The 15,309-nt window shown below is 42.1% G+C and overlaps 1 protein-coding gene across 2 annotated transcripts in view; it reads left to right on the top strand.

The window, feature by feature from the left end:
* The first annotated feature begins 10 nt into the window (after window positions 1-10).
* Window positions 11-15,309, top strand: part of ARL3 (ADP ribosylation factor like GTPase 3) — a 37,874-nt gene continuing 22,575 nt past the window's right edge. For both annotated transcript variants that reach the window (XM_024346575.3, XM_024346574.3), the window contains exons 1-3: window positions 11-149; window positions 8,945-9,088; window positions 14,926-15,042. In XM_024346575.3, coding sequence (XP_024202343.1) covers window positions 147-149; window positions 8,945-9,088; window positions 14,926-15,042 — 264 coding nt within the window. In that variant the 5' untranslated portion in view covers window positions 11-146. The remainder of the gene's footprint in view (window positions 150-8,944; window positions 9,089-14,925; window positions 15,043-15,309) is intronic.

Below are 15,309 nucleotides of genomic sequence, written 5' to 3'. Positions count from 1 at the left end.
GAAAGCGGAGCTGCACCCCGCCCCGTATTGCTGCTCTGCTCCTCAGCTGTGCGTGCGAGGGACGTCGGGGGCGGCGCCGCAGCAGTTGCCCCTGGTAACGGGGGAGGCAGCAGGAGGAGGAGGAGGAGGAGGGACTCGGCGGGAGGATGGTGAGTGTGGGGGCCTGGGCCCCTTTGGAGCCGGCAGGTTATCCCCCTCCCGTCCCCAGGCCCAGGGCGGAGCACTGCGCTTAAAGCCAAGGAGGGAATGGGACGTCGCTCAGACTGCTATCTGGGTTCTGGACTGATTTCGGGGGTCGGCGGGGAGACCCGAGGGTGGGCCCTGGAGGGAGGCCTGGGCCTGGAGAGGAAGGCAGGGCTTGCAGCGGGTCCGAGGCTTGGGGAAGGGGCTGGCAGAGTGCGCGGCTGGCCGGGTGCGGAGCCCGGGCTCCATCATTACTCTGGGGACAGGGGTGAGGGCGGATCCCAGGAACTGCGGAGAGCAGCTTTCGCTAGCAGGCTTAGACTTCCCGGGCAATCGGTCTCGCGGCTTTGCAGTAAAGTGGGGTTCGTCTGGAGCCCGGCCAGAAGCGGAGAGAAGGCCGGCACCATTGGCTCTGAGGTCGCCCTGGCGGTAGCAGGGGAGATGGTAGCCTAGCTCTCCTCCTTCTCGCGCTGTGCGGGCCCCTGGGGGGTAGGGGAGTAAGTCCCACGACACAAAGGGGTGCCGCTTGGAAGGGATGCCTGGTGGATTTTACGCCGTCTTGGTGTCTGCGTGGCGGGTGCGCTTCCTCAGTCCCGAATTATTTAGTTATTTGCTGAGAGTTTTGCAGGATCTGATTGTTGGTGATGACCGATTTTTCATTCAATACTTAATCCATGTTGATGAAGACATATTAGCTGCTCCGTCTCTAGAATTTCCTTCGAAACCTTTTGCAATCTCCTCTTGCGTGTGACCATACCAGGACCAAAAGATCTTAATCCTAGCTTGAGGTCTCCAAACTGAAAAGAACGAGAAGTTAAAAATGGAGATCGAACTTCAATCTGGGGCAAGGCTTTTCTCTGTCAGTCCCAATTAAAGCTTTCCCAAATTCTAAATTATGGTTGTGACAGATCTGACCGTTGACACTCTGTTTCTTGTTAATGTCTGTACAGTTAGTTGGAGGGAGTTAAAATGGAATTGAGTAATTTTAGAGCTATCAAAGAAAAATTGATTTTGAACACTTAAAGCAGGTTAGTTGGCTGCAAAGAGCCTGTCATCAAACTTATAGTCACTGCTCCACCTCTCTTCCTAGTTCCTTTCTTGACTTTTAGAAATGTTGAGCCATTTCTGTTGATTTAAGAAGTAAAAAAAAAAAAAAAAAAAAAAAACTAGATGCCCAGGAAAAAAAAAATAGATGTATGTTTGGTCAGATTATCCAGTGAGTAGATTTAGAAAGGAAAAAAAAAATCTCAATTGATTTTACATTGTCAGATTGTTAAAGAAGTAGGGTTATTTGATCTGAAGTTGCCAATCACATTTCACACTTGCTACACTTGCAGTTTTTTTTTAACCTCAGGCTAAACAGATTTTTACAACTGTTTCTTTTTCTTAATCATTTATACGTGAGCTGTCCTTTTAAAGTTAAAGTTTTTCTCAACAAATGAGTACAAACATAAATATTTACCCAGAAAATAGCTAGAATTGGAATGAAAAGGGCATGCCGAACCAACAGAGATTGAGATTCGTCATTATGGATGAGAAGTGCATGAGAGTTGGCTAACTTTTCCCAGTTTGTTTATCAATTAAGTGTACTGTGTAATTCCATGATTGTTTAATTTATAATTACAGGCCACAGTAAATTAACCACTGCCCATGTTTCCAGGTGCAAATTGGCACTGTATACAACAAATTTACAGTGTATATACAACACTGTTGTATACAACTGTTGTGTTCAGTGATGAAAACAGATTTTGTTTTTCTTTTTTCCTTTTTCCTAAGATGAACACTAAGAAATTAAGACAAATTATTCCGGATTCTTTATCTGGTTTCCCAAAAACATTTTTTTTCTATCTCCAAAAGCGTGAGCTGTTCTTAAAACTTGAAGTGAAACACTGAATTTAGTCAGTCGTGTGACTTAAGTGTATCCCATCTGGTATCCCATGAGCCCCCATGGTTAACTGTACAACTGAAGCGTGAACCCCAAGTTTTTTTTGGTTTTTGTTTTAAACTTCAGCTGTGACAAATACATATTTTTTTTCAAATTTGGGTAACTGTGGCAAAAACCCAAATATGGGTTTCTCTGAACATTTAGAGTCAGCTATTTTACCCCTGCTTTACAGTGCCAGGTTCTTGATGAATTACTAAAATACTAAAATGACAGTAATTTTAGCACGTAACTAACCACTTATATTTAACATATGATTCCTTCATTCAGTAATTATTTATGGAGCACTTTCTACATATATGGAGCTTGTGGTCGTTCTCAAGCATGTTCAACATTTGAAGATTGTTCCCAACAGTTACTTATGTTTTCTGGTTAGAAAATGGCCCGTGAAAAATTATTTTAAAAAAATAAACAAAACACGAGGGTAGTCTTTTCAGTGGCTGTTATGTGTCATGCTTTACATACATGACCTCATTTCATCCTCATAGCATCATCTCTTGAGATGTAAGTATTGTTCCTGTTTTCTTCTTTTTTTTTTTCTTTTTTTGAGACGGAGTCTTGCTCTGTCACCCAGACTGGAGTGCAGTGGCGCGATCTCCGTTCACTGCAAGCTCCGCCTCCCGGGTTCACGCCATTCTCCTGCCTTAGCCTCCGCAGCAGTTGGGACTATGGGCGCCCGCCACCACGCCCGGCTAATTTTGTGTGTGTGTGTTTTTAGTAGAGACGGGGTTTCACCATGTTAGCCAGGATGGTCTGTATCTCCTGACCTCGTGATCCGCCCGCCTCGGCCTCCCAAAGTGCCGGGATTACAGGCGTGAGCCACCGCGCCCGGCCCGTTCCTATTTTCTAGCTGAAACTGTGTGCAGTGTTATGTATATACATATATATATATAAAAACACACACACACATACATATATATATACAGATACATATACATACATATATATACACACACACACACACACACACACACACACAGAAGCTGAATACAAGTCTGTGAAATTCTAAAGCCCATAACATTCATTTCATTAGGACTCTGGTGAAGTGGGAACCCACTCTTCCTGAGGAGATGCTCAGACTTTGTTCCTTAGGAAACATTGTTTGTATTTATTTAGGAGAGGGTGATGAGAAAGAAGACACAGTTTGGATTAAGTTCTCAATTTTGAGCTTTAAGCTGATAGGAGTTCAGTTGAAAGACGTAAAAACAAATGGAAGTCAGTTATATTTAAGCTAGTTATGGGGACCGTATGTACTTGACGGTTGGCTTCGTAATTTCAGAATTCAAATTTTAGCTGGTCCTCACAACCACATATATTTTCCATATACCAACGCATTCCTTCTCCCTCCACCACTCTGGTTTCTTTGAATGACCTAGTTTGTATTGTTTTAGGTCAGGGCACCATGCCTCTGCCAATAGTTTAAGCTGATTTCGAGGCAGATAAAACGTCTGTAGTCCATAGCACATCTATTCATGATTTGACTGTAGAAAAGTTTGTTTAAATGTTTTGTGGTTGAGTCAGACCACTTCTGCCCACCAGGGTGTAGATAACTTGTATACACACATGCTGGTAACACACAATATACTTTTAACTGAAGTTCATGTTTCTTAAATTGTTTTATTTAATGTCACAGAAATATAAATCCTACATAGAGATCATGCCCGTTTTGCTCACTGTTGTACTTGGGGCACATTAAGGGTGTTTAATGATAATTGCGTGAATGGATATTTTGGCCAAAAAATGCACTTTAAAAATTACTGTCATTGTATTTATACTGCAAAACTCAGCCCTATGATAAATTTAACTTCTAATCGCTGTCTCCCTTCATTTGACAGTTAAAATAAAATATGGGCATATATGTATAGATGCACAGAATAGACTTATTCTGGTCTCTTTCATCCAGCCTCTTAAATCAGCTTACTTTGTACCTTTCAGGCAGAACCCTGATCTCTATAAATATCCTCTTCCCTATTTAGCAAACCCTGATAATCCTGTGATCCCATCCTCAGTAGTTGGATTAATATGATGCTGTATTATATTTGCACTTGTCTTCCCTAGACTATGCTTGAAATGCCATTTATCATTTTGCTGGAAGAAAACATTAGCTGAACTTTGCATTTCTCTGTAATTTCACTCAAAGGTGAAGTATCTGAAGTTATTATTTCCTAATAAGGAAAATTACTCATTAGAAATGTAGAAGCACTGTATTCTACACCATTAGGTTAATAAAGTTTATCTATAGTTAGAATTTTTTTTTTTTTTTTTTTGAAACAGTCTAGCTCTGTGGCCCAGGCTGGAGTACACTGGTGTGATCTCGGCTCACTGCAACCTCCACCTCGCAGGTTCAAGCGATTCTCCTGCCTCAGCCTCCCAAGTAGCTGGGAATATAGGTGCCCACCACCATGCCTGGCCAATTTTTTGTATTTTTAGTAGAGGCGGGGTTTCACCATGTTGGCCAGGTTGGTCTCAAACTCCTGGCCTCAAATGATCTGCCAGCCTCAGCCTCCCAAAGTGCTGGGATTACAGGCGTGAGCCACTGCACTCAGCCTTATAGTTAGAATGATTTCTTTTTCTTTCTTATCTGTGCTTTGCTCCTCTCCTTTTAAGGTGAATAAACATTACGTTTGTCTCTTTTTTTTTTTTTTTTTTTTTTTTGAGACAGAGTCTTGCTCTGTCACCTAGCCCGTAATGCAGTGGCCCGACCATAGTTCACTGCAGCCTCAAACTCTTGGGCTCAAGCCATCCTTCTGTCTCAGCCTCCTGAGTAGCTGGAACCGCAGGTGCACACCACCACACCTGGATAATTTTTTTTTTTTTTTTTTTTTGGCAGGGATATGTGTCTCGTGTTTGTTGCCCAGGCTGATCTTGAATTCCTGGCCTTGAGCTATCCTCCTGCCTCAGCCTTCCAAAGCACTGGTATTACAGGTGTGAACCACTGTGCCTGGCCTTGTTTTTCTCTTAATTCTTTAATATCAAATGTAATGAGTGTGTAGCAAGTCTCTGCCTGAAAAAAAAACAGTATTTTTAGTAATTTCTTTAAAAGAGACACATGAGGAAAAACCCAAAACATTAATTTTAAACTTTGAAAATATTTTATAGGCCGGGTGCAGTGGCTCACTCTTGTAATCCCAGCACTTTGGGAGGCCGTCACGGGCAGATTGCCTAAGGCCAGGAGTTTGAGACTAGCTTGGGCAACATAGTGAAACCCTGTCTCTACTAAAAATACACAAAATTAGCTGGGTGTGGTTGTACACATCTATAGTCCCAGCTACTCCGGAGGCTGAGGTGGAAGGATCACCTGAGCCTGGGAGGCTGAAGCTGTAGTGAACCATGATTTCACCACTGTACTCCAGCCTGGCATTAGGAGTGAGACCTTGTCTCAAAAAAAAAAAAAAAAAAAAAAAAAAAAATATATATATATATATATATATATATATGTATGTATATATGGTTTTATTTTTTGTTTTTGTTTTGAGATGGAGTTTCACTTTTGTTGTCCAGGCTGGAGTGCAGAGGCATGATCTTGGCTCACTGCAACCTCTACCTCCTGGGTTTAAGCAATTCTCCTGCCTCAGCTTCCCAAGTAGCTGGGATTACAGGCATGTGCCACCATACCCGGCTAATTTTGTATTTTTAGTAGATACGGGATTTCGCCATGTTGGCCAGGCTGGTCTCGAACTCCTGACCTCAAGTGATCCACCCACCTCGGCTTCCCAAAGTGCTGGAATTACAGGTGTGAGCCACCACACCCGGCCAAAAAAAATTTTTTTTAAAATAGGAAACAGATCTTCCTTCATAATTTCTGCACTAAGCAGAAAATGCATGAGAAGAACTTTGCCTATATGTCATTTAATGTACTAATTTGATAAATTCCAGATGTTTTATAATTTATTTTAAGAGGTAATGAGACCTCTTCTTTTCACTTACAATCAGGAACTCAGGATGAGTAGTAAAATGGGTTTTCCTCTTAGCCTTTTTATGTCACCAGTCCCCTAAGGATCTCAGAATTTTAATTTTTACTTTTCTGAAAGGTGATATTATAAATGAGTGATTGCAATATAGCTAATAGAAACCAGGGAGACTTCTTGTAAATATAGTTTTAAGAAGGAATGCTGTCAAAGTATTCAAGACCAGATGAGATAAAAACAGCAAAAAAAAAATCTTGCCTTTGGGTGGATCGCTTGAGCTTAGGAGTTCAAGACCAGCCTGGGCAACATGGCAAAACCCCATCTCTACAAAAAATACAAAACTTAGTGGGGCGTGGTGGTGTGAGCCGGTAGTCCCAGCTACTGGAGAGGCTGAGGTGGGAGGATCGCTTGAGCCCAGGGAGTCGAAGCTGCAGTTAGCCGTGTTCACGCCACTACATTCCAGCCTAGGCCACAGAGGAAGACCCTGTCCCCCCAAAAAAAAGAAAAAGGAAAAAAAAGTCTGGCCTTTTAAAAAGCCAGACTTTTGTTTGTTTCCAATCTATTCAATCTCTGTCCCCCAAATCTTTTGGCATAGAATTTGTCTGGCTTAGACTAAACCTTCCATCTTACTGCTGGAAAAAATTGAGGCATAGAAAGGTTAATGTGGTCCTTAGCAAGTCAGTACAGATACAGTACTAGAAGTGGTAAACAAAGAGTCTCTGAGGCAGAAAGGAATTCTTAATAATTATGCATATTTGCATATGATTGTCCAAAGATGCAGTTGTTGAGAATTATTTCTCAGAAGTATCCTTTGATCTTAGTGAACAAACTGGTTTGAATTATTGCCTGGTACAATGTGAATAACAAATACAACCATTTTGCATAATTCTAAGACTCAGTTTGAAGGAATTTCTTCTTGGGCTGGGAGATTAAATTATATGCCCTTTAAACTCTGGGATTCTTTGACTCTTCTTCTAGCCATGTGTCGTTAGAACAAGATCATCAGCTATAGCACAGAACAAATAACTTTCCTATAAAGATGTTCTTATGTTCTTAACTAAAAATCAACATGGTTTATTTCTTTTTTCTTTGTTTTCTTTTTCTTTTTTCTTTTTTTTTTCTTTTTGAGACAGAGTCTCACTCTGTCACCCAGGCTGGAGTGCAGTGGTACAAATACAGCTTACTGCAATCTCGACCTCCCAGGCTCTAGCAATTCTCTCACCTCAGCTTCCTGAGTAGCTGGGACCACAGGCCTGCGCCACCATGCCTGGCTTATTTGTTTTTTATTTTTTGTAGGGACAGGGTCTCACTATGTTGCCAGGGCTGGTCTTGAACTCCTGGGCTCAAGCAGCCCTCCTGCCTTGGCCTCCCAAAGTGCTGGGATTATAGGTGTGAGCCACCATGCCCAGCAACATGCTTTATATTTCTATCCATAAAAAATAATAAATAATGGCCAGGAGAGGTGGCTCATGGCCTGTAATCCCAGCACTTTGGGAAGCCAAGGTGGGCTGATCGCTGGAGGCCAGGAGTTCGAGACCCCATCTCTACTAAAAATATAAAAATTAGCTAGGCATGGTGGCACATGCCTGTAATACCAGCTACTCTGGAGGCTGAGGCACAAGAATTGCTTGAACCTGGGAGACAGAGGTTGTAGTTGAGCCGAGATCGCACCACTGCACTCCAGCCTGGGTGACAGAGGGAAATATTAGATTAACAGTAAAAAATTCCTTGGTTAATTTTGGTGGGTTTTTGTTTTGTTTTGTTTTGTTTTGCTTCATGGATGCCTTTTGTGATTTCTTAACTTCTCTGTTGTACCAAATTTTTCATCTAAAAAACACAGATTATCTATACCATGCACCTATCCTGTAGGGTCTTGTGAAAGATGATAGTAGAACATTTTGAATGAAGAAGTCTTGAAGATGTGCTGAAATACATAAAATCTTTTTTTTTGAGACGGAGTCTTGCTCTGTCACCCAGGCTGGAGTGCAGTGTGCAATATCGGCTCACTGCAACCTCCACCTCCCAGGTTCAAGCGATTCTCCTGCCTCAGCATTTCTAGTAGGTGGGACTACAAAGCGCCTGCCACCACGCCCGACTAATTTTTTATATTTTTTGTAGAGACAGGGTTTCACCGTGTTAGCCAGGATGGTCTCGATCTCCTGACCTCGTGATCCGCCCACCTCGGCCTCCCAAAGTGCTGGGATTACAGACGTGAGCCACCGTGCCCGGCGATAAAATCTTTTTTAAAAATTTTTTCCTTTTAATTTTTGTGGGTCCATGGTGTTATATATTTATAGGGTACATGAGATGTTTTGATACAGGCATGCAATGTGAAATGATGAAATAGATAAAATCATTAACAGGAAGCCCAACTATAATTTTATATAGCCTTTTTATATATTTTTGTATAACACCTTAAAATCGTGTGTTAACTTGGGTGTGTCATCCTATTTAATTCCACAAGTGTTATCTAGTGTCTGTTTGATAAGTGCCAGCCATTATGGGACAAGTATAGCCCTTACCACGAGAAACTTTAGTAAAGGAGAAAAATACAAACATCAGTTACCTAGTTTGATATGATGAATGTTCTGCTCTAAGTGTATGTAAAGGGCTTTAGGAACACAGATGGGGTAGAGTTCACACTCCCAGGAGATTTGGGGTGACTGCTAAGCTAGATTGATTGGAGGAGCAGAAATAAGCCCTGCTACTTATTAAGTTGCTGAATTTACTGTAGCACTTCTACCGAAACTTGGAAAGAGGAAGCAAATGGAATAAGTGGCATTAGAATGAAAAATAATAACATAAGCTCTCCATAACCAATAACTTTTTTCAAGGAGAAATTATTCTCATATCCAGTTAATATCACAGTCAGTGCCCCCAGAGTAATCTGTCTCCTTTGTGGTTGTTCAAGGGCTTGCTCTCAATTTTGCGCAAGTTGAAAAGTGCACCAGACCAGGAGGTGAGAATACTTCTCCTGGGCTTGGATAATGCTGGCAAGACCACTCTTCTGAAGCAGCTTGCATCTGAAGACATCAGCCACATCACACCTACACAGGTGAGCACTGCCTTGGCTCCAGATGCCGTGTGACACAGGAAGACGATAATAGCAATGTGAAAGACAAAATGGGAAATACAGTTTCGTCCACTTCCAAGTTTTGTCTCTGAGAAAAGTCTATACAATCTAAAGATAACCAGATTTCAAAAATATGTAAGAGATTCCATTCTCATGAGGTATTTAGAGTAGTCAGATTCATAGAGACAGAATGCAGAATGGTGGTTACTGGAGCTGGGGAGGGGGAATGGGGAGTTATTGTTTAACGGGTACAGTGAGTCAGTTTTGCAAGATGGAAAGAGTTCTGTGGGTAACGGCCCACAGTGTGAATGTATTTAATGCCATGGAACTGTACACTTTAAAATGGCTGAAATGGTACGTTTTATGTTATAACGTTAAAATGTGTACGCAGACACACTTCACAGTACCCACTTCATCAGGCCACCCCACTGCAGCATCTGCATCCCGCTGGGCTTCAGCCTCCACACAGCACCTTTCAGCACATGCACCCCTCTTCCGTCTGTGCCCCTCCTTCCCCACCCACACATGTCCTCAGCAGCTGCATATTGTACGTGTTATGTTACAACTTAAAATATATATATACATATATACACATGTGTGTTTGTGTGTATATAGACAAATCCAGCAGATCTGAGTACCTATATTCTTTTTATTTTTATTTTATTTCTTTAAATTATTTATTTTTTGAGACACAGTCTTGCTTTGTCACACAGGCTGAAGTGTGGTAGTGCAATCTTGGCTCACTGCAACCTCCGCCTCCCAGGTTCAAGCGATTCTTGGACCTCAGCCTCCCTAGTAGCTGGGATTACAGGCGCACACCGCCATGGCCCGCTAATTTTTGTATTTTTTTGTAGAGCCAGGGTTTTGCCATGTTGGCCAGGCTGGTCTCAAACTCCTGACCTCAATGATCCACCCACCCCAGCCTCCCAAAGTGCTGGGATTACAGGTGTGAGCCACCACACCCAGCCTATTCTTTTTTAAAAAATAGCTTTATCTTCTCTTATTATGAAAGTAGTGCATGTAGAAAACACAGAGAAAGTATAAAGGAGAAAACTCTGAGAAAAATCATGGTTAATATTTTACCGTATACTTTTCAGACTTAATAAATACAAATATGTATCAATTTTTAAAAGAAAAAAAAATTACCTGCCTTTTTTTTTTTTTTTTTTTTTTTTTTGGAGACAGAGTCTCATTCTGTTTCCCAGGCTGGAATGCAGCAGTGCAATCTCAGCTCACTGCAACCTCCGCCTCCTGGGTTCAAGTGATTCTCCTGCCTCAGCCTCCCAAGTAGCTGGGACTACAGGTGCACGCCACCACGCCTGGCTAATTTGTTGTATTTTAGTAGAGACAGGGTTCCACCGTCGTTGCCCAGGCTGGTCTCGAACTCCTGAGCTCAGGCAGTCCACCTGCCTCGGCCTCCCAAAGTGCTAGGATTACAGGCGTGAACCACCTTGCCCGGCCAATTACCTGCCTTTTTAAATCCAGTCTCATCAACCTTCCTCTTTCCTGAAAAGGGCAAGCAAGCAAAGCATAAAGGATAAGGGAATGATAGTGCTCACAGCGTGGAGGTTTAAAGATGAGTCCTGGGCCGGGCGCGGTGGCTCATGCCCATAATCCCAGCACTTTGGGAGGCCGAGGTGGGCAGATCACAAGGTCAGGAAATCGAGACCATCCTGGCTAACATGGTGAAACCCCATCTCTACTAAAAAATACAAAAAATTGGCTGGGCGTGGCAGTGGGCACCTGTAGTCCCAGCTACTTGGGAGGCTGAGGCAGGAGAATGGCGTGAACCCAGGAGGTGGAGCTTGCAGTGAGCCGAGATCATGCCACTGCACTCCAGCCTGGGTGACAGAGCGAGACTCCATCTCAAAAAAAAAAAAAAAAGACAAGTCCTGGGCACCATGGCTCATGCCTGTAATCCCAGCACTTTGGGAGGCCGAGGTGGGTGGATCATGAGGTCAGGACATGGAGACCGTCCTGGCCAACATGGTGAAATCCTGTCTCTACTAAAAGTACAAAAATTAGCTGGATGTGGTGGTGTGCACCTGTTATCCCAGCTACTCAGGAGACTGAGGCAGGAGAATGGCTTGAACTTGGGAGGCGGAGATTACAGTGAGCTGAGATTGTGCCATTGCACTCCAGCCTGGCGACAGAGTGAGACTCCGTCTCAAAAAAAAAAAAAAAAAAAAAGACAAGACCTGATTGGAAAAACTGTAGTGGGTTTCTTAGAACTCATTCCCTGTAGGAAATCCTAAGAATGCCTGACCTTTGGCTAAGCCAACAGGGAGAGCTTGTTGGTCTTAGTCACTTTAAAGTGTTTGAGCATTAAAGGTTAGAGGTTTTAGCAAAACCAGAGTTATTTTCCATCACTGTACCGTGATAAGAACCTGGTGTCAGGTTTGAATGGCTGTGCTGGCGTGCATGCATACTTCACGGCCCATGAGTCTTACTGATTCACAACTCTTTATGGAAAAGTCATTTCAACTGCTACCAAATGAACAGTTTTACAGCTTCTGAACAAATTGAATGTATAGCCCAAGCAAATTACAGTAATCTAGCCTAGAAGGGCTGAAAACACATATTAGTGTGTCAAGATTTCTGCCAGAAAAAGAAGCACTAGTTTTTGTGTGCATGCGCTTGTGGGGGTTTTTTGTTTTTGTTTTTGTTTTTTTAGTATTAGCAATAAACTGTCTCTCTCAAGAACACTAACGTGAAGACTTCCACACTGCAAACACAGAAATAAACTCAAAGTTAGGAACCCAAAGTTCTCATTCTAACCTTCAGGCTTTGTTTGATGTGTTATAGGTGACTCTGATATTATATTGTGTCAAGGTTTCATATTCTTTAAAAACAAACTTTTATTATGTTTTTTGTTTTATATTAGAAAAAGTAATAAATGCTCATTGTAGTAAATTTAGGAAGTATAAATAAATACAATTGAGAAACTAAAAGTCACCTATAATGCCCAGTCAGACATACCACTGTTCACATTTAGGAATGTATCAAGTTTTTTTCTATGCATATATATGATGGGTATATTTAAAATAAAAAATAAAAATGGCTCATAGAGGATATACTAGCTTGTATCATCTATATCTAGATACAGATTTTTTTTAGAGACGGGGTTTCACTCTGTCGGCCAGGCTGGAGTACAGTGGCACCATCTATAGCTCACTGCAGCTTCAAATTCCTGGGTTCAAGCAATCTTCCCACCTCAGGCTCCTGAGTAGTTAGGACTGCAGGCATGTGCCACCACACCCAGCTAATTTTTTTTTTTTTTTTTGGTAGAGATGGGGTCTCACTACATTGCCCAGGCTGGCCTTGAACTCCTGGGCTCAAGCAGTCCTCCCGCCTCAGTCTCCCAAAATTGGGATTATGGGTGTGAGCCACTGAACCTGTCTCCTCTTGTTCACTTAATAATAGATCATGAACATCTTTCTATGTTATTATATATGTAAATACTTATGTAATATACATCTCTAAATGTTTTTGCCCATTCATCATTATTATTTCCTCAGAATAAATTCCTAGATTTGTTGGGTCTCATGACTTATAGCTGTTTAAGCCCATTGATACATATGGTCAAATTCCAAGATTTACTGTTACTTGTATTCCAAGATTTACTGTTATTTATTTTCTGCTTTATTCCAGAAAGGATTCAGTATTACTGAGTTTGACATTTAATATCATTGTTGAGTGTGGAATTTTTAAATACACTAAAGTAGTTTTGCCAGTGAGTCACAATGAAACTTTTTTCAATAAGCTTAAGCCATTTCCCTTTAGAATTCTCGAACTTCTAATGTATTCAGTCATTGGCGTGTTAGAGAAGTGAGAGTCAGCAGGATCCCCAGTTATCCTCCAGAGACTGTGTATCCTCAGTGGAAATTGGGTGGCAATGTTCCTGTCCTATTGCACTGTGCCTTCTCCTTCTGTGCCAGGCAGCAGTGTTGACAGGCTACCACATGAAACAAATGTTTGTGGAGGCATCTCCAAACCTATCTAACTCCAGTTATTCTGGATGAAATGTCTCTTCTGTGGTAGCAAGCTGTTGATTGGGTTTTTCAAATCCTGGTTTCCCTATGTAATTTTTGCAAGAAGACTTTAAAAAAAAATTCTTGTTCATGAAATACATTCTCTGGGAACCCCAAAGGGCTCGTTAATTTGTTTCTTTCCACACTGACCCCCACCTGGCAATTCTGCCTGTCCCTGATTTGCTCACCTTCCTCCAAGTTTCACCTCAAGTAACTGTCTTAAAAATGAAGACTTCCAGCCCGGTGCAGTGGCTCACACCTGTAATCCCAGCACTTTGGGAGGCTGAGGCCGGCAGATCACCTGAGGTCGGGAGTTCAAGACCAGCCTGACCAACATGGAGAAACCCCATCTCTACTAAAAATACAAAATTAGCCAGGCATGGTGGCGCATGCCTGTAATCCCAGCTACTCGGGAGGCTGAGGCAGGATAATCGCTTGAATCCGGGAGGTGGAGGTTGCGGTGAGCCGAGAGCACAACTCTGCAAAAAAAAAAAAAAAGAGAGAGAGACTTCCGGCTGGGCACAGTGGTGCATGCCTGTAATCCCAGTGCTTTGGAAGGCCAAGGTGGGCGGATCACGAGGTCAGCAGTTTGAGACCAGCCTGACCAATATGGTGAAACCCTGTCTCTACTAAAAATACAAAAAATTAGCCGGGTGTGGTGGCAGGCGCCTGTAATTCCAGCTACTCGGGAGGCTGAGGCAGGAGAATCACTCGAACTTGGGAGGCGGAGGTTGCAGTGAGCCAAGACCATGCCACTGCACTCCAGTCTGGGCAACAGAGCGAGACTCTGTCTCAAAAAAAAATGAAGACTTCCTTTTCAAGTTCAAGTTCATCATAGTTCCCTATGAAAGCACTTTTTTTTTTTTTTTTTTTTTTGAGATGGAGTCTCACTCTGTCGCCCAGGCCAGAGTGCAGTGGCATGATCTCAGCTCACTGCAACCTCTGCCTCCGGGGTTCAAGTGATTCTCTTGCCTCGGCATCCTGAGTAGCTGGGACTCCAGGCATGCGCCAACACGCCTGGCTAATTTTTGTATTTTTAGTAGAGACGGTGTTTCACCATATTGACCAGGCTGATCTCGAACTCCTGACCTCCTGATCCATCCGCCTCGGCCTCCCAGAGTGCTGGGATTACAGGCGTGAGCTACGCACCCAGCCTGAAAGCACAATGTTAACTGACCACTTGTTTGTTTCCATCAGTGTCTGCAACTGAGGGCTCCACCTCCCTACTGGGCTGATATATTCGAGTTACAAACCCAGCCTCCCCCATAGCATCCTCAGTTCTGCTCTTTTTCCTGATTAATCCCTGTAGGAAATTTATTTTGAGCTGCTCTTGAAGAATCTAATCCTCTAGATTTGTAGCTTTTGCCTCTTTAAATTTAGCTTGTGTTCTTTTCTGTTGAGTCTTCAGCTTTTTTTTTTGTTGTTAGTTACGTGAAATGTCCTGTTAAATTTTACCATCCTGAAGATTCATGGGCATGTGATGTGTGTTGGTTAATTAGAGCTATTCTCATTTGGAGTTATCCTCAGTAATTATATATGTATATATGTTCATTGTAGAAAAACATTGTGTTAGCCTGACATTATTAACACTGACTCCACAACCTGGATGAAACAAGCATGTATAAATGTTTCTTTATTCTCTGTCACAACAAATCATTTTCAGCATTACCAGTATCACATATGGCAGAGTACTTTAGAATTAATAAAAAACATAGCTATTAAATGTAACTTTGTCAGAATTATGATCCCAAAGTTTAATAAAACTTGATGTTTTTGTCCCTGTTTCAGGGTTTCAACATCAAAAGTGTACAATCACAAGGTTTTAAACTGAATGTATGGGACATTGGTGGACAGAGGAAAATCAGACCATACTGGAAGAATTATTTTGAAAATACCGATATTCTTGTAAGTACTCCTTCTGACGCACTAATTCATAGTATTTTCTGCCATGTGTTAGAAACATGGACACTGTAACATTCTTTCTTGTCAGTAATTCCACCACCATAACATTAATCACTGTGAATTTAGCAGGGATAGCAGAAGGCTACAGATTATAAAGGAAAAACATCTTTGTATAACTTGTATAAGATGTTTTGCTGTCGCTCAGTAACAGTGTTGTACCCACACCCATCTTGGCAAAATAAAGTGTTATTAATTGCCATAGTGATTTGA

This window comes from Pan troglodytes, chromosome 8, assembly GCF_028858775.2.
Source record: "Pan troglodytes isolate AG18354 chromosome 8, NHGRI_mPanTro3-v2.0_pri, whole genome shotgun sequence".
Lineage (NCBI taxonomy): Eukaryota > Metazoa > Chordata > Mammalia > Primates > Hominidae > Pan > Pan troglodytes.
The sequence above is the reverse complement of the archived record's forward strand: the minus strand, read 5'-3'. Positions and strand labels throughout refer to the sequence as shown.